The sequence below is a fragment of the Adiantum capillus-veneris genome, chromosome 8 (genome assembly GCF_014529385.1).
Source record: "Adiantum capillus-veneris isolate H3 chromosome 8, ASM1452938v2, whole genome shotgun sequence".
Taxonomy (NCBI): domain Eukaryota; kingdom Viridiplantae; phylum Streptophyta; class Polypodiopsida; order Polypodiales; family Pteridaceae; genus Adiantum; species Adiantum capillus-veneris.
Genome location: NC_140938.1, coordinates 132,606,975 through 132,625,827, shown reverse-complemented (window position 1 = coordinate 132,625,827; position 18,853 = coordinate 132,606,975). Strand labels below are relative to the sequence as shown.

At 45.6% G+C, this 18,853-nt stretch overlaps 1 protein-coding gene across 1 annotated transcript in view; it reads left to right on the top strand.

Annotated features, from left to right (window-relative positions):
- Nucleotides 1-18,853, top strand: part of LOC147452983 (uncharacterized) — a 47,426-nt gene that overhangs the window by 10,090 nt on the left and 18,483 nt on the right. Inside the window, exons 5-8 of the mRNA XM_086518534.1 lie at nucleotides 8,830-8,907; nucleotides 8,986-9,139; nucleotides 9,208-9,357; nucleotides 9,972-10,088. Coding sequence (XP_086374660.1) covers nucleotides 8,830-8,907; nucleotides 8,986-9,139; nucleotides 9,208-9,357; nucleotides 9,972-10,088 — 499 coding nt within the window. The remainder of the gene's footprint in view (nucleotides 1-8,829; nucleotides 8,908-8,985; nucleotides 9,140-9,207; nucleotides 9,358-9,971; nucleotides 10,089-18,853) is intronic.

Below are 18,853 nucleotides of genomic sequence, written 5' to 3'. Positions count from 1 at the left end.
GTCTCGCCAAAAAGCTGTCCTCCGTGAGTTGGAGAAGATGCTCACTATAGAAAGCCATCTTCGTGCCCAACTCCTATATCGGTTGTATCCATGTGCTCTTGGTATCTGGTTGAATCAGATCCTGACGTATGAGTATAGTGATCTCTGTTCGTGTGAGAGATAGGGAGGGTGCATTCAAGGAGTTCTTCTCTATTGGCATGTGGTGCCCGTCTTGTGACAATGGTATCAGAGCATCAGGCGTGTGCTTTTCTGAAAGCATACCGGTCCTACCAAAGAGCAAACAGAGCAAGATCGCACTTCCAAAGTTCATTTGAAATTTTGGTTTCGTGCTCCGACCTCGGACTTACTAGTCACTCCCACCCTTACTGCATCGCGCTTCGGGCGCGCTCCCATCTTCACCGCTCATGTCTTACAGGGCATAAGCTATTAAGATCACTTGCAAGAGAAGGATCCAAGATTTGTTTCAAGTCACTGTTTTTCTCAAAAGCAGTGCCATGCAGATGTTGATGTCTACAACTACCAAGCAACACACTCCAAGGACTTGGCAAGCTTTCAAGAATTTTTTTTGCTCGAAGCTATATGGTTTCTGACATCTTCCTTCGGAGTGCAACTTCTGGCCGAGTGGGGTATCCTGAAATGCTTGCCATGGAAACCCTAGCAGATTATAACTTGAAGTTTCTCGACATCTCCCAGTAGATGTCTCTTCACGAGTAGATGACCTTGGAGGTCGAGTGCGATTGCTATCTTGGGACTACCATCGCCGCCAAAGAAACACTGTTTGTCCAAGAGTTGATGGACCATGCTGGGCTCGGCTACGACCCTATGGAATGAACCTAACCCTAATTTTTTGGTGCAGGTTTTAGGATGGAAAGTCAGTCGACTTTTCGAGCTCGACTGATGTCGAGATTGCTTTTTAAGTTTGAAATCTGTTTGAGAACTTGTTTGAAAATTTGCTTGAATTTTGTTTGAAATGGATGGTATCTGTTTTGAACTTGTTTTGGTGCCGATTTGTAATGTTTGACTCTGGTTTTAATACTGGTTTCAATGATTGGTGATTTTACTCCCGGGTGCAGTAGTGAGAAATGATGATTGAAAAGTGTTGTTTTTACTCATGGCCCGGACTCTTCTGGTTATTTTACGGGGGGAGTATTGTTGTTGTGACTCCTGACCCGGACCTGGATGGTTATGCGGGGAGGAGTATTAAGAAGTCTGAGCGCGGTCTGGAGGGCGTTTGGTTGTAAAAGGCCTCTATATCTCCCGGCCCGGACCTTTTTACGTTATATGGGAGGAGTGATGAGGGAGTCGTTAAATATCTCTTGGCCCGGACCTTGTTAGGTTATGTGGGAGGAGTGTTCATCGGCGGCTTTATGTTTCTATGTCTTGTAACATGCATATGTGAGCTTTTGTGTTGCATTGTGATGTGCCAACCACTGAATATTCCTAATTGGATGAGATTGCCTGGGTATGTAATTTTAGTGCATCAAGACACCCGTGGTAGATCGGTGCGGTCTAGGTGTGATGGCTAATTTTACTACGCCGGAATATCAAGAGTTCCGATCTGGACGAAAGGAGAAGCCAACTCCTTGATCAAAAGAGCCGAAAGGAGAAGTTAATTCCTTAACAAAAAGAGCAAAACTGATTGTCCCTCGGAAATTTTTGAGCTAACTTGAGTTGTTTTGCAGATATGCTGTAATCGCGGACGATTACTCTCTTTCAAGAAGGGGAGATGTCACAAACTGCTGACGCCCTGAAGAATGGAGCCAACTTCCAGATGCCGGCCGAGGGGCCTAAACCCTAAGAAGAACAAGTAACAGAAGAAGAAGTCCTACCAACTTATGGGGACCCCGTTCGATGGGGCTCCAAGTGACATAAAGGATTAAAACAAAGCAGGACCTACACACAAAGGCTTGCGCATGAACTGATGACATGGCAGATTTTCGAAAATTGCGTTGACATGATGACGTGGTAGGCTGTACGGATTTCCTCGTTTTGCGTTGACTGTTGACGTGGCAGTTGTACGAAATTCCATGATTTACGCTGGTAGCTTTTGGACTAGAAGCTTTTGAGTTTGAAGGCTTTTTATGTAAATTGCTTTTCATAGGCCAGGGGCCTAAAATATGTGCTAAGGGCTCATTCTTTGGCATGCTTCCTGGAGAAGGTGCAGAGTTTGGAGTACTGGCTTGTACTGTGTTGATGCAATATAAAGAAATACCGAAAGGGGCGCCAAGGTTTGGGGCAAATACTCTTTGGGGTGGAATTCCGCCACTCCGTGTCGTGTGTGGTCTCTCTCTTTCAGTTCAGTTGTTATTTGAAGTGCTTAAAGTGTTTGTGTCTGTTCTTTTCTATTGGCACGTGGTGCCCGTCTTGTGACAAGCTCGGCTCGAATAATGTCATGTGGAATTGAGGCCTTAGCCCAATCATCTGACAATCATAGAGACCAGAGGTCTCTCCATCCATCAGTGCTACCAGATTTGCCACGGTGATCCACCTAGGGTCCCCATATCTGAACTCCATAAAACATAGTTGAAGCCACTAGAGTGTCAAAAAGCCAAAGCTTTGTTCAAGGTTCCTGAGAACTTGTGAACACATCCTCTCTAGTCTCCCTAATGTTGCCTCCTCAAGGAGAATACCGGGCCGCTAAAGACCACCCCAAGATAGGTATATGCATATGTATACTCCATAGTCTCTCGACCACCCGTAAAGGTGGGAACTGACCTCCTAACCCATTGTGCCGTGGTGTTAAACACCATTACCTTGGTCTTACCAAGGTTCATTGACATTCCACTATCCTGGGAAAACACCTGTAATGGATCCAAATGACGCTGCATCCCCTCTTGAGAATATGAAATCAACACAATGTCATCAACATTTATCAACAACGGAATCCATGTCCCTACTAGCTGAGCACCTCTGTCTCCCTCTTGCTCTACATAGTTTGAAAACTCATTCACATACATCCCAAAAAGTCGGAGATAGGGGGCATCCGTGCTTCATCCCAATAGTGGAGTGGACCATGTCAGACATGCCCTGAGTAGTGCGTACCCGCCCCACCAATGTCTTATATAAAGCCAAGATCTCCCAAATCAGCTCTGGAGGCACACTCATGTCCTGTAGTCTAAGTCTACGTACAAGTCTGGTTCTCGGGACTGTGTCAAAAGCTTTGCGGAAATCCACAAAGCTACAATAGATCCTCCTGCCATGGTGTCTACCCTCCTCAATAATAGCTTTGAGTGTCAGAATTTGGTCAAGAGTAGAGAAACCTCTCCCGAATCTTGTTTGCCCTGACAGTCTTATGCCCTCTCTCTGCCCATCTACTCAACTCTTGCTCAAGACATACAGCCTAGCCAATGTGTGTCCAACCATGATTGTGCGATAATTACCAAGAATCATGGGATCTCCTGACTTGAAGATATGCACAATCGTGGACATACTCCAAGTCCCAGGAAAACCCTCATACATGGCTTGATTAAACATCATAGAAAGAAGCTCTGCAAGCATATCTCTGGCAGGGATGAAATGCTCCGCTACCATACCATCATGATCATGTGCTCTCCTTGTCTTCATCTTGTCAATGGCTTTCCTTACTGTAAGGTGCAGCGGAATGAATGTTGTATTTTCTCAAGATTAGTGATCTTTATTGCTCAAGGTTCCTTTTAGTTCTTAGGGAAAGAGAGAGCTTTCCGTCTTATGGAGAGTGCTATGATCACGAACAAAGTGAGTGGATATTGTGCGTGCAAGTGAATGAGACCGAGAGAAGGAGAGAGAAGAGATACGACACCCGAGAGTTGTAAAACCCTCCTCCGAAGGCCCCACTCTCGTCGGCGAGAGTGGTCTAACTTTGATTGCACAAAGGTGTACAATGCGTATGCAATGGACTGATGCAATGGGACTATGCCGATGACGACGACGACTTGATGGCTGAAATCTGAGATCTTCTAATCGTTGAATCTCGGGACTTTCAGTGGCTGAAAATGACTGTTTTGGCTGCGTTTTTATGGCTGAAAATGGGGGATCATCTGCAACCAAATGGGGGCTGATCTGCTACTGTGTCGTAGGCTGAAAACACTATGGTTCTGATGCAATAAGGGCTGAAACTGAAAAACGCTGATGGTTCCTGCTGCTAGCCAAAAACGCTAGGCTGATCTGACTCTGCAAAGCAGAAACGCTGAAGTGCCTGATGATGCTGGTGTTAGTAATGGCTGAAATCGCTGATGATGACCAAGGATGGCTAGCGTTAGTGGAAACTTGATGCTGCTGCCGGTAAGGGTTGGAAACACCAAGCACTGGAGTTTTATGGCGATGGCTACTGGAGATGGAAAACGCTAGGGGGTCATGAGGGGGGGGGGTACTGTTGAGAAGTTGCATGTTGAGCGGGAAGCTCCTGCTGCCTCTTCTGCCAGAAAGTGCTAGCTTGGGTTTGCTTATATATTAACTTAGCAAAATTGCCCTACCTACTTTTGTTGGAAAGTCACTTAAAAATAATAAGTGAAAATAACCAAAAATAGGAAAATAGGCTAAATGCACTGGAAAATTCCCCTGACTGAATTTGATGGATTCTGAAGGGAATACTGATGATCATGCTGTGTGCAACCGGAGGATATGCATCTATGCTAAGTGACTGGGCATGCATGGTCTACGAATAGACTCACAAAAGTGCTCGATCACTGCTAATCTAGACTTGACTGGACTAACTGAACCTTGCTGTGGTGTAGCTTGTCCACGGACACATAGGGTTGGGATGTCACGTGACACTTACCCTCTCAGCAGTAAAGAAAGTGCATGTCTCTGGGCATGTCTGTGGTGGGTCCGGCAAAGGTAGTTGCCTTGATGTTGTGTAGAGAGATGTGGCATATTCCCCCCATGTCTTTGTGGAGGTGATGGGTGGTGGTGGTGAATGCTCTTGAAATAGCCTCCATGCCTCACCTTAGTCCCTATCTTATAAATAGCTGATACAGTTCCCTCTCTAACTAAGCTATATAAGCCCTCTTCTTTTGTCGCACTAGGCGGCGAAAGATAATCCGTGATGTCTATTTGTGTTAATACCCATAAGCACCTCCCTCTTTAGTCCGATCCTCGTCTCTCTACATTCCTCATCATTACAGCTGTTCTGGGGCATTCTCCCAGATCGTCTCCGTGTAGACTGACTGGGGATATGCCTTTGATGCTGCATCATGGAGCGTCTCTGTCAGTATCTGAGTGAGCTTATCTAGTGGCCGTCCCGACTCCTGAGTGCATAGTTGCCTGTATATCTCATCAATGTACACAGAAGCCGTCTCCCTCATGAAGGTATACCGAGTGTGTGTGGAGACCTTTCCTAATGGAGCTGTGTCGAACTGAAACATGAGCGTGAAAGACAAGGTAGCATGATCAACTGCTAGTTCAATTGGCCTAGTGCCCATCATGAAATTCTGAAAAAATGGAATGAGACTTGGCTGAGCCATAAAATAATCCACTGTACTAGCCCTATGTCGATGTGGAAAACATGTAAAACCTCCCATTGTGGGAAATCTCTATAGGCCATTCAAAATGGCCAATCCATGTGCAGTCCCCATGTGTCCATGGCCATACTCAGTGTGCTCCTCATCCAGTGATAGTGTGGATAGGCCCATCTGAAACCGGCCTGTAGGGCGGTAGACGATGGCTTTCACCCGAAATTCTTTACTTTACTCCAGATTTTCACACACAGAGAGAACTTGCAAAGGTAACTTGCGATGGGAATTAACACTTCAAGCACACACACGGCTCGGGAGTTAAAATACCCCGAGCAAAGCCGACAACCTGTAGGCCCCAAAATTGGTGCCCCTTTCGGTATTCTTTATTCTTTAAGAGGGTAAATTACAAAGAAGAGTCCTAGGAATTCTTTACCTCTATCCAGCTAGATACCACCTGTTCTGGCAAAATTTCGGTAGCATAACAACCCCAAAACTTGCCTGAAACCAATTCCCCTGCTGGAACTCACTTCCACTGACATAAATGGTAAACCCTCTGTTTTTTGCCCAAAAACAGTAGATACAGCACGATGTATTTACTGTTTTTTCCTAAACAGTCCTTGTACAGTGGGGCACTGTTCCCAATGGTTTTGGCATCCGTATGGTTGAAAAACAGTCCAAATTCAGCACATAACCAGCGCTGAAAACGCACTTGTACGGTGAGGTTATCACCCTCACCGGTGCCTGCTTTTGGAGCAGCAGTTAGCTACTCCTGTTACTGCTCAGAGAGGTTCTTGCCTCAGCGAAAACACATATGACCACACAGCTGTACATAGTTCAAATGAAGAGCCCTCTTGTGGGGCATCACATTGCTGCACGTAGAGAGAGAGAGCAGTGTAAGATGTGCAGGACATGACTTCTTGCACTACACTGTACATGAGGGAAAGCTTGCAGTCAATAGCTCTTAACGTGAAAGGTTCTCAATGAAGCATCCCCCCATCATAAATCGAGCGCCCCCTCTTCTGCGCTTGACTTGTAATGCATCTGTGAACAAATAGATGCAAAAGGGGAAGAGTTCCATGGCTGCCAAAACCTGCGTATCGTTGAAAACGCAGCAAAACAGCCCTGTAAACACGCATCTGATGCCTTCCAATGCTGAAAATGAGCTCCTTGGTCCTAGGTAAAGTCATGGGAAGCTCAAAAATGCAGAGAAATGGTTGAAAATCAGAGTTATCAACCTTCGAAACTGCTCCAAAAAGTCAGTTACGAGTTCTGTTCTCCTAGACTTGGTAAATTGGCCAAAAAGTGCCACTTGGCACTCATGAATGCAATTTCCTCGCATTGGGCTTCCCACTTGAAAATCTCTTGATTGGTGCATCAGTTGACTTTGCAACAGAGTAATAAAATGTTCCTCTTGTCATTCTGAAGCTAATGACGCGAACAAATTTCGTGGCCCAAAATAGCACTTCACTAAATTTTAGGAAATGCTTCCATTGGACTCTCACTGGCCATCTGACCATTGTTCACCACTTGGACAACGTCCAAAAATGCAATGTAGCCAAGTTCTTGGGCGATTTTCTCTGGGTGACCCCACCTTGTCACTATGCCTCTTTGGAGTTAACTTCTTAGTATCCACCAACTTATTAAGTGGGGCAAGGGAACCTAGATGACTTTGAACCGAGCCTAGACACCCTTTTACTACTCGAATTCCAGTCCAAACAACTTCCCGTCTGCGGGTGAAATTTCACATGGGCCATTCAATGTCCGGCCATTTGCAACTTCAAAAAGAGGGTCCCCAAAATTTAAACAAAAATCATCGGAAAGAAACCAATAATTCGTGTTAGCAATTGCCACGTCGTCGTGACACCATCTCTGTAACATCAAGCTCCCTAGTCATCTCCTCTGTTGGGGGGGGGGGGGGGGGGGGGAGAGAGAGAGAGAGAGAGAGAGAGAGATGATGAAGGGAAGTGTTATATTAATTTCTGCTAAGGCCAAAATGACCTATGAGCATTGAGACCAAAGAGTTACATCATGCTGAATGTGATACAAGGTCCGGATAAAAAGAAAGAAACTAATTAAATAGAAACACTTCTAACTAAAAGAAAGAAACTAACTAAATAGAAACACTACTAGGGTTGTAAAAGGTGGGTATCAAAGAGCTTGAGGGGTACATATACAAAAGGTTGGTGTGTATCTCAAAGAACAAATACAAAATGGTGGATATATGTGTATCAGAATCTGAAGATGGTTCACATTGGTTGGTGCATGATCATGTCGATGCTCTCCATGGTGAGAGTCTGCTCAGGGTGTCTCCCATGTCTCGCCTATATAGATCTGATCCTCTGTTGCAACCTCCTTCGGTGATGGGAGCATCCCCTCATCCTAGGCCTCTTGGATCTCCCCAACTGTGTTGCTCAATCACTCCATATACCTTTGCTAGTGATATGCCTCGTATCCATCCTCTCTGGCTGCTTGTCTTTGCTCAATCTTTGGATGGAAGAACATTGTGATCTGTCTTTGGGTGTGTGTCCCGGTCTGTGAGCCTCTCTCTCTTAGTAATGATGCACCGATAGTTTTCCAACCAACCCTCTCAAGGCCCCTCCATGCAGTTACCGATGTGGTATATGCTCTAGATTGCGTGTACTCTAGCCGACTTCCACCAGCAAAGAGGAGTCGCTTGGCAGAGATGGGGGTGAACCACTGTGGCTGAACCCTAAAGAAAAGGGTGCCAATTGGCTGGTGTAGGAAACACCAATGTTGATTCTCCTTTGGAGATGGTGCTCTCCCTTTTCCAGATCGTGGTTTTTATATGTATGGGAGTATCCTCTTATATTTTGCTCACTTGAGGTAGGGTAATGACTTGACATGATTTAAAAAATTAATCATATTCGTTTTTAAAGAGGGGTCTAGATTGCTTAGTTTCTCGGCGGAACTATTGCACATCTCCTGAATAGTTGGCACTTTGGATTCCTGTAAGCTAAATCTACATGCTCGTAATGATGCCCACCAAAGTGCAATAACATCCGTCAAGACATATACAAACCATTTATGCAAGAGGGTTCCAAAACTGGAAAACCCGAGCATGCAGGTCTTGCGAACATGCTTACAAAATTACCGGTATCAAATACCCTAGTCTCTAAGACACTCTTATGTATAGGATTGGCTCTGGAAGTCGATGTAGCATGTCCATGTGGCACATAGAGCCATGTGCATGTGCATTTACCTAGGTGTGTCACAAACAACACTTTTATGGTGCCGAGAAGTAGCTTACTTCACGTCCACTTTTTGTTCTTCAACAGCTGACATGCTTCAAGTTGGCAGAAAAAGATCTAGAAGGCACAAAGTAGCATTTCATTTACAGTGCTGTTGCCGGCTTAAAATGTTACTTTTCATGTGGCAGACTTTATTCGGGAACTGTGGCAGGTGCTCGGGAAGCACTAATTTGTGGAGTGCCTGCTATTGCATTTTCACTCAACTGGTATGATGCATTGAGCTTTCAAGATATTGATTTATCCATTCTGATACATATTTTAACTATCCATCTTAAATAAAACAGGAAGAGGGGAGAAAGTATTGATACAGATTTCAAAATGGCTGCCAGTCTTTGTCTGCCAATCATCAAGGCTGCTTTGCGAGATACCAGTAGAGAATTTGTTTCGAAAGGATGTTATCTTAACGTTGATATCCCAACAAATCCCTTGAAGAACAAGGTTAATAAAAGCTTATTGCTTGCGTTTTATTCTGTCCTGTTGGCCTAGTCATATGGCTTTGTGTGCAGGGTTATAGAACTACGCGACAAGGATCTTCAAGGTTGGCTGCAAAGTGGCGTGCAGTGTCACCAAGCAGTCGCTTCTCTGGGGCTGGATTATGCAAGGAGAGTGCCATTGGAGTGTGCCTTGCTGAGCTTAGCTCAGCTGCATCTGCGGTGGTATGTGGTTCACACTTTATACTAGCTCTCTTCAGTATAATGAGAGTGTAAGTGGCTTTTAGGGAAGGTACTTTTTAACATGGAGGGATTGTGTGAGGACCGAAGACCATATGTTTGTTTGTTTGTGTAATTTTACGACAATTGAGTGGGGCTATGATCATTTCTGAAAGGATGGCAATGGAATTTTTTTTTTTGGCATCACCTCAAGAGTAGATTTGTACAAACAATATTACAGAAAATTTTCTTAGGAAACTGTTGTATCGTGTGTAGGTACTCACCCTTCTTAGGACTAGTCAAGTCTGGAGACAGCATGCTTTGAATCAGCTCTTGTTTGACTGGAGATTTGGCCTTTTGCACTTTCACAGAATCATTATGCTTATTACCTGTCGATTCATCTGAATTTTGTACCCTTACTATTGTCTGCAAGAATTGTATCAGATCAGTTAAATGAAGAGTTATTATTTTTGAATATGATTTCTGGACATGACTTTATCAACAAGAGACTTTGAATGCATGAATGACCTCCCGCATCAGTGTTCTCAGTGAAGACAAGACTAATTGTTGTGAATCCTTTTGTTAAATGATAATTGACGTGCAAGTTTTGCAAATTACAGGCGGCTGCTCGCCGATTGAATTCTCCTTTGAAGAACACGGAGATTGAGTCAGTTGCTGGCCCTGAGAATGGTTCTGGACCCTCGGCATCTTCAAAAAAACTATATTTTCTGAATGATGTGAGGTTCCTCATCCCAATTTTTTTGTAAGCCATCAAGGTTTCAACCTTACAGATTTGCTTAATCCTCATCATTAAGTAGACATGTTTTTTTACCACAGATTCCTTTATGATGTAGTGTTGGATGGGGCAGTTCTTTTATATTTGCTAGAAGGAAAAGAAGAAAGTTTTGTTATGATTTGCAATGTCCAAAATGACCAACGATTCCAAAATCGTAATTCCGTATCTAGAGTGTACATGTTTAACTGTACAAAATAGAGTCTCCAACACATCTAGGAGATGCACTCTCTGCTAACACCGCCTCCTCGATACTGAATGGAATCTTAAGAGCTTCCATGTAGGCTCCAAATGATGTCTTGTTTGCCTCAGCATGAAGCAGCAGCCAAGCTTGCAGCACTATTGAGATAAACAACCGTGCTCCGCAATGGCCAGCCAGAGAGCTAGGTACAAGCCTCCAATAGTTTCCCGCTCCATCAGTGTCCGCCAGCTCATATGAGCCTTTGTTAGCAGTACCAGCTAGGCTCCACCTCATGTACACCGTTGAGGTAGGCATAAGCAGAGAAAAGGACTTTTTGGGATTATGCCTTCCAGTCCGCAGGATTTCGTTAGGGATCCTTCTTTGAAGGAATTTTGTTCTCTCTCATCATTACAACTTAAGGAGATGAATCATAATAAGGGAAAACTCACGATGGTAATTAATGGTAAATACTAAGAATGACAAGGAATAGAATTGGGGTTAAGTATAAATCTAACAAACCTAAACTCTCTCCTAATAAAAAAGTCTTTGAGATAATTTTCGGTGGGCAATTAACAAAAGAGGAACAAGCTTTGTACCGGGTGCTTTTAGTGTCACGTTCAAGGTCACATTAAAACAGGCTGTTCAAAGGAAGAATATAAATCTAATTCTACCACTCCTCAACCTAGTTCAACCCCTGAGGTTGACATCCTAAGTTTGGTAGAGCTAGAAGATAAGTAGGAGGGACGTTTACAACGAGGATCTCATTAAATGTTACTGTCACATCAATGTTCAAAGAGTGGTCGTGTTGTTTGATTCTGGAAGTTCTCAAGATGTTATTTGTGAGGCTCTGGTTAAGCGTGCTTATCTTTGCACTACCCCCATTCCCACCTTTTCAGTGAAAGGGCCTATTCAAATTTTTGACAATTTTAGCAGCAAACAAGACAAAGGCTGGTTATTTTCACGATCTTTGGGCAAGCAACAATATTTTCATGTTTCCTTTGTGTTGGCTACTAGAATTGAAATAGATACTCGAGCAATTTTGTCCACATGGTTTTCCAAGGGACGCAGGCAACCTCCTACATTGTCTAGACTCTACCTTCCAACTATAATTGTTGATGATTTAGCATCCAAAGTCATCCTTTTCTTTGAAGACACATGAACATGGGCATCACAACCCAAATCATGCAGATGGACGATGGGTTTACGACCTATAAAAAACTCTTCTGAAATGATACCGTCCATTGCTTTTGTGAGAGAGTAGCTTAAAAGATAGCCACAACTTCATTCCAAGATGAAGGGGGGAGAGAGAGAGACATGATGCAAGCGGGTGTAGCCATTTTTCTCATGGCCCTCACAACACCATTTTGTTGAGGGGTATAAGGGAGAGAAATTTGCCTTTGAAGTTTGAATGCCTTAAGGAGAGAGAGGGACAGAAGTTTTCCTTTTGAATGCACTATATTAGTTGCTTTATGGTTCGTGTGCCTATTCAAGTATGCCTTGGGATTCACTTGTGGAAGATTAGTGTCTAGTTACACGCCTGCAAAGTGGCTCCTCGGCAAAGCTATCATTATAAAAAGTAGTACCGTGTGGCGTGCCTATCTTAGTGTATCTGGGTAGGGAACTACGCTCTTTCATGTCTCATCCCCTGTGCTCTTTTAAGTTCAGGTGTTATCAGTTTCCCAGTTTAGTTGTGTGTTTGCTATGGATGCACCGCCTTGTGAGTGGCTCTCGACCCAGAGATAGATTCAACTCTTGCCGATTGATGGCGATAGTTGGAGGTACAAGTCTGCATGGATTGACTTCTTGGTTTTGTGGAAGATCCTCTCTATGCCAAGCACATATGGATTCAGTCAATGACAGAAGTCTATAATAAGTGGCAAACAGTGAACCCTAAATACAAAGATGCCAATGAAATCAAAGCAAAACCAAAGTCGACGTCTTCTACCAACCAGAAAGGATCCAATTCTTCCATCACTCTTGAGAGTCTATAGATAAGAGGTTGAGTGCCAAGTGTATCGAGAGATGGTTAGTTTGGGGCATGTTCTAGTTCCCAAACCACGCAAGTCAAATCTTTCTTGGTTAGTTGGAAGAAAGCCTGCTTTTTCCGTCATGGCGGCCAAGGGTGCTCGTCTCTATGCATTCGGTTCTTGAGGTACCCATCGTGGTGCTTTTGGGAAACACCTTAGGAATGCAATCAACTATGACAACGAGGGCTTGGATGACACAGATGTTAGAGGAGGAAGAAGATGATGTCAAATTTGACGATGCGGAAGCGAAGAGACCAAGGAGAGAATGAGAGAGAGAGAGAGAGAGAGAGAGAGAGAGAGAGAGAGAGAGAGAGAGAGAGAGAGAGAGAGAGAGAGAGAGAGAGAGAGAGAGAGAGAGAGAGAGAGAGAGAGAGAGAGAAATGAAATGAAATGTTATATTAACGTCTTCAAAAGGCCAGAATGACCTATGAGACCAAACTGATACAAAGTGGTGTACTAAAGTACTAGGTGTGAAAAGTGTGAAAGTGAATGTGAAAAACTAAATACAAAGTATTAAATAAACTTCTTAGGAGCATTCTGGGTGTTTGGCTAGAATGCTTTTAATCCTTTGTTGTAGTCTCCTCCGGTGAAGTGTGCTTCTGCCTCTTGGTCTTGGTCGTCTCGATTTCCTAGGCTCAATCGCTCTGTCAATTAGGGTGCCTTTGGTATGAATGTGGGTACTCCTTTGTGTTGGCTGCTGGCCTCTTGCTTCCCCTTCCACTCCTGCTTCACTCGATCCGAAGAAATCTGTGATCTGCCTCTGAGGCTGTAGTGCTCTTTGTCTTCTCATTAGATTATCCCTGTGCCGATGTAGTTCCAGTAGGTACAAGCCTAAGCATCTTTGATCTTGGTATTGCATGATTCTATCTAGATGTCCAAAGCCTTCTTTAAAGAGGTAGTGAAAACGCCCACGTATCTCGTAGTATACTGTGCAGTGGCATATGTAGTGTAATTCTGTCTCCGGCTCCATTCCGCATAACTTGCAAATTCTGCTTTCAGGTGGGATTCCCCTAAATCTGCCAAATTCAATTTCCAATTGGTGTGAGGATGTACGAATCTGACCAATAGCACATCTCAAACCATGAGACAGGTGGGTATCCATGTAACTTGGGCGAATCACAAATCCATCTTCAGATAGTTGTAGGAAGTTTTCTTTGTAGTCGGCCATCTTCGTGCCCAGTTCTTGTGTAGGGTCTACCCATGTCCTCTTAGTATCCAACTGTATAAGATCCTGTCGGATGATTTTATTAATCTCCGTTCGTGTAATTGCCAGTGATGGAGCCTCAAGTGGGTATTGGAAGGGGGGTAATCTTTCCATACTGAACCCGTGTCTCTGAAACCACGATGACAGTTGCGCATACCAGCATGATGTATCCCCTTTCATTGCCAATTGTCGAGAGGATTCGAGGGCCAATCTAGTATATCGGCAGTTATTTGTATCCCACAAACCATGCATAAAGGACACTGATCTGGTAAGAGCTTCAATTTCTATCGGAGGGGCCGCTAGTTCCGCTTGGGTAATCGCGTGTGGTACGGAGGCCTTGGCTCTAATCAATCGGGAAATCATAGATACCAAAGGTCTCTCCATTGACTTCCAATTATCCTGATCCACAGATCTGGACCCCATAAAGCATAGCCGAAGCCACCATAGTATCAAAGAGCCACAGTTTTGTTCGTGGTTCCTGAAACTGCACTTGTGAACACATCCTCTCCAACCCTCCCAAGGCCGCAGAGGCTCTAGATAATCTAGCATCCGCTGCTTTCTTAAGAGTAAACTTCGGTCCTGCAAATACCACCCCAAGGTATGTGTATGCATCTGTGTACTCTACTGTATCCTGGCCATATGCAAATGTAGGTGCCGATCTCCTAACCCACTGCGGTGTGGGGTTAAACACCATAACTTTGGTTTTACCCAAGTTTACCGACAGTCCATTGTCCTCCGCGAATTGATGTAAAGCATCTAGCTGCCTCTGCATTCTATTTGGTGATTCTGCTATCAATACAATATCATCTGCATACAACAGCAAAGGGATCCATGACCCTGCAAGTTGAGCACCTCTGTCACCTTCTCTCTCAATGTAATCTGATACCTCATCGATGTACATACCAAATAAAGTAGGGGACAGTGGGCATCCCTGCTTTACTCCAACAGTGGAATGAACAACGTCGGAATCCCCTTCTGGAGTACGTACATAACCAATTACTGATCCGTATAAGGCCATGATCCCCCAAATAATCTCTTTGGGGACCCCTAACTCTTGCATCCTGCGCATCAATCTGGCCCTTGGTACTGTATCAAAAGCTTTCCGAAAATCCACAAAGCAACAATACATCCTTCTCCCGTTTGCTCTTCCTTCCTCAATAATGGGAGCGTAAGAATATGATCTAAAGTGGAATAACCTCTTCTGAATCCAGCTTGTCCTGTTGCCCTTATGCCCTCATTCTTTGCCCATCTACTCAATTTTTGTTCAAGAATGGATGCGTACAGTCGGGTCAAAGTGTGACCTACCATAATGGTACCGTAGTTCCCGGGTATCATAGGATCCCCTGACTTGAAAATAGGATCCCCAGAGAGAGAGAGAGAGAGAGAGAGAGAGAGAGAGAGAGAGAGAGAGAGAGAGAGAGAGAGAGAGAGAGAGAGAGAGAGAGAGAGAGAGAGAGAGAGAGAGAGAGAGAGAGAGAGAGAGAGAGAGAGAGAGAGAGAGAGAGAGAGAGAGAGAGAGAGAGAGAGAGAGAGAGAGAGAGAGAGAGAGAGAGAGAGAGAGAGAGAGAGAGAGAGAGAGAGAGAGAGAGAGAGAGAGAGAGAGAGAGAGAGAGAGAGAGAGAGAGAGAGAGAGAGAGAGAGAGAGAGAGAGAGATGAAATGTTATATTAACGTCTTCAAAAGGCCAAAGTGACCTATGAGACCAGAAAGTTACAATGTGGTGGATTTGGTACAAAGTCAGAGTCAGGGTAATAAGATAACAATGACAAAAATGAAATGACAAATGTCATAATAAAATACTATGGAATCCTAAACTACTAGGTGTGAACAACAGCTAGCTGGGATAGCTAGATCACAAGAGATCCAGCATCGGTCGCTGGCGGATCTCATCAATCTCCTCCATGGTCAGTAGTCTGATCGGGCGTCGTGCATGTCGAGCCAAAGTGATCCGAATCCTTTGATGCAGCCTCCGTCGATGCTGTGTAGTCCTCCGCAGTCGTGGGCGTCTGGATCTTCCAAGCTCGGTCGCTCGGTCGATCAGTGTGCCTCTGGTGTGAGACGACGAGCTCTGCTGTGGTAGTAACTCCTCCGGGTGTCCAGTGGCAGCTCTAAAGAAATCTGTGATCTGTCTCTGGGACTGGCTAGCCTCTCCTCTCATCAGGCTCTCTCTATGTCTTCGTAGCTCGAGCAAAAACAAACCCAAGCATCTCTGATCCTCGTACTGCATGACTCTGGAGAATGGTCCAAAGCCCTCTCTGAACAAGCAATGGAAGCGGCCTCGTATCTCGTAGTAGACGGGGCAGTGGAATGTGTAGTGCAACTCTGTCTCAGGCTCGATGTCACACAGGGGGCATGTCCTGGCCTCTGCTGGTACTCCGCTGTATCTCCCAGTCTCGATCCGCAGCTGGTGTGAAGATGTACGTATCTGGCCATAGCACATCGTATCCCATGAGACAAGTGGGTGTCCATGTATCTCGGCCTCGTCACAAAGCCATCAACTGTAAGCTGGAGGAGATGCTCTCTGTAGAAAGCCATCTTCGTGCCCAGCTCGTGTGCTGGCTGTATCCATGTCCTCTTGGTGTCTAGCCGAGTCAAGTCCTGGCGGATGAGCCTGGTGGTCTCGGACTGTGTAAGAGTCAGAGAGGGTGCATCCAGTGAGTACTGGAAGGGAGGCAATCTGTCTATGCTGAACCCATGCGCCTGAAACCATGATGTCATCTCCCCATACCAGCTTGCTGTATCTCCCTGCATGGCTAACTCTCGAGAGGACTCAAGTGCAAGGCGAGCATATCTGTCTCTGGGAAGTTCCCACATGCGGTGTATGAAGGAGACCGATCTGGTGAGCGCCTCAACCACTAGTGGGGGGGCAGCTAGCTCTGCTCGAACAATAGCACGTGGTAGTGAGGCCTTGGCTCTAATGAGCCGCGAGATCATAGAGACCAGAGGCTTCTCCATGTCCCCCCATCCATCACTGCGGCCTGTCCTCCCGTAATGATCTAATGAAGGTCCCCAGATCTTAGCTCCATAAAGTAATGCAGAAGCCACCAGAGTGTCAAAGAGCCAGAGCTTCGTCCTAGGCTCGTGAAACTAAACATGTGAACACATCCTTTCCAATCTACCCAATGCTGCATGGGCTTTGGTCAGTCTAGTCTCTGCTGCCCTCCTCAATGAAAATGTTGGCCCACTAAAAACCACTCCGAGGTAAGTGTACGCATCTGTATACTCCACAGTCGCCTGGCCGTATGTGAATGCTGGTGCTGACCTCCTGATCCACTGTGGGGTGGTATTAAATACCATGACCTTGGTTTTACCAAGGTTGACGGACAAACCACTTTCCTGAGCAAACCTATTCAAAGCATCCAAGTGACGTTGAATCCCCTCCGGAGAGTCGGAGATCAACACAATATCATCAGCATATAACAATAATGGAATCCATGTCCCTGCCATTTGTGCACCTCTATCACCATCTCTCAAAATGTAGTCAGAAACCTCATCCACATACATACCAAATAGAGTAGGAGAGAGCGGGCAGCCCTGCTTCACCCCAATAGTGGAGTGAATCGGGGTGGATAGGCCCTCTGAGGTGCGTACCCGCCCCACTACTGACCTGTATAATGCCATGACCCCCCAAATGAGCTCTGTGGGTACTCCCATCTGCTGTAATCTGCGCATCAATCTAGCTCTAGGCACTCTGTCAAAAGCTTTGCGGAAATCCACAAAGCTACAATAGATCCGTTTCCCACGCGATCTACCCTCCTCAATGATGGCTCTGAGTGTCAAGATATGGTCAAGAGTAGAAAAACCCCTCCTGAACCCTGCCTGCCCGGTTGCGCGTATCCCCTCCCTCTCTGCCCATCTACTCAGCTGCTGCTCAAGAATGGATGCGTACAACCGTGCCAATGTGTGTCCAATCATGATAGTGCGATAATTCCCAGGCTCCATAGGGTCTCCCGACTTGAAGATAGGTACAATAGTAGATAGGCTCCAAGTATCAGGCAAGCCCTCACACATGGCACGGTTAAACATCACTGCTAGAAGCTCTGCTAGTAGATCTCGGGCATGTGTGAAATGCTCAGCCACTAAACCATCATGATCGTAAGCTCTCCTAGTCCTCATCCTGTCAATGGCCTTCCTCACCATCTCTGCGGTGAAAAAAGCACGTGTGTGTGGGCATGGATCGGGGGGGTCGGGAAGGGAGGGCTGCTCAGGAACTGTGTACAGAGATGATGCGTACTGGCCCCAGTCCTCTGTAGAAGTGATGGCGGGGGGGGGGGGGGGGGGGGGGGAGAGTGCTCCTGAAAGAGCCGCCATGCCTCACGTGAATCCTGACTCAAGAACAACTGATATAGATCCTGCTCTAGCTGAGCCAAAAATGCCCTCTTCTTCCGTCGCACTAGGCGTCGGAAGTCAATCTGTGACTGTCTGTGATTGATGTCCCCCAAAAGCACCTCCCTCTGAAGTCTAGCTCTAGTGTCCCGGCATTCCTCATCATACCAATTGTTCTGGGGCATGCTCGAACAGCGTCTTTGCTCACGCTGGGTATGTGGGTATGCCTCTGCTGCTGCATCATGTAGTGTCTGTGTCAATATAGTAGTAAGCTCCTCCAGAGGTCGCCCTGGCTCCTCTGTGCATAGGCGTCTGTAGATCCCATCTATGTATACAGAGTCTGTCTCCCGCGTGAAGGTGTAGCGAGTAGGGGCTGTTGTCCGTAGCCTGTGTGCTACACTAAACTGAAAGGAGATGGTCATTGACACAAGAGCACGATCCACTGCCACACCAACAGGTCTTGGTCCAATCGTGAGATCTTGGATATTAGAGATGAGGCTCGACTGTGCCATGACATAGTCCACTGTGTTGGCTCCATGTCTGTGTGGAAAGCATGTAAAACCCCCTGAGGCGGGAAATCTCTCTAGGCCATTCAAGATGGCCAATCCATGTGCAGTCCCCATGTCTATCAAGTGTCGTCCATACTCAGTGTGTTCTCCATCTTGTGATAGTCTGGATAGGCCTGTCTCTGCAGCATCCAGCTCTCTCAGCATCTCCTCTGAAGTATCATAAAATACTGTCTGATGATGGGCAGTCCTAGCATTGAAATCCTCTAGAATGATGATGTCACCATCTCTAGAGAACTCCCATATGTCATCATCCAAAATAGAGAAAGGGGACTGTCCTCTGGGCGGTGCATACACTGACGTGCTCGGGGGAAAGTAGCAAATAGCAATGTAAAGATATCTGTCTGTCTCTGCTCTCAACCTCACCCACATGTACCTAGCTTGCTCATCTCTGCGGGCTATATGT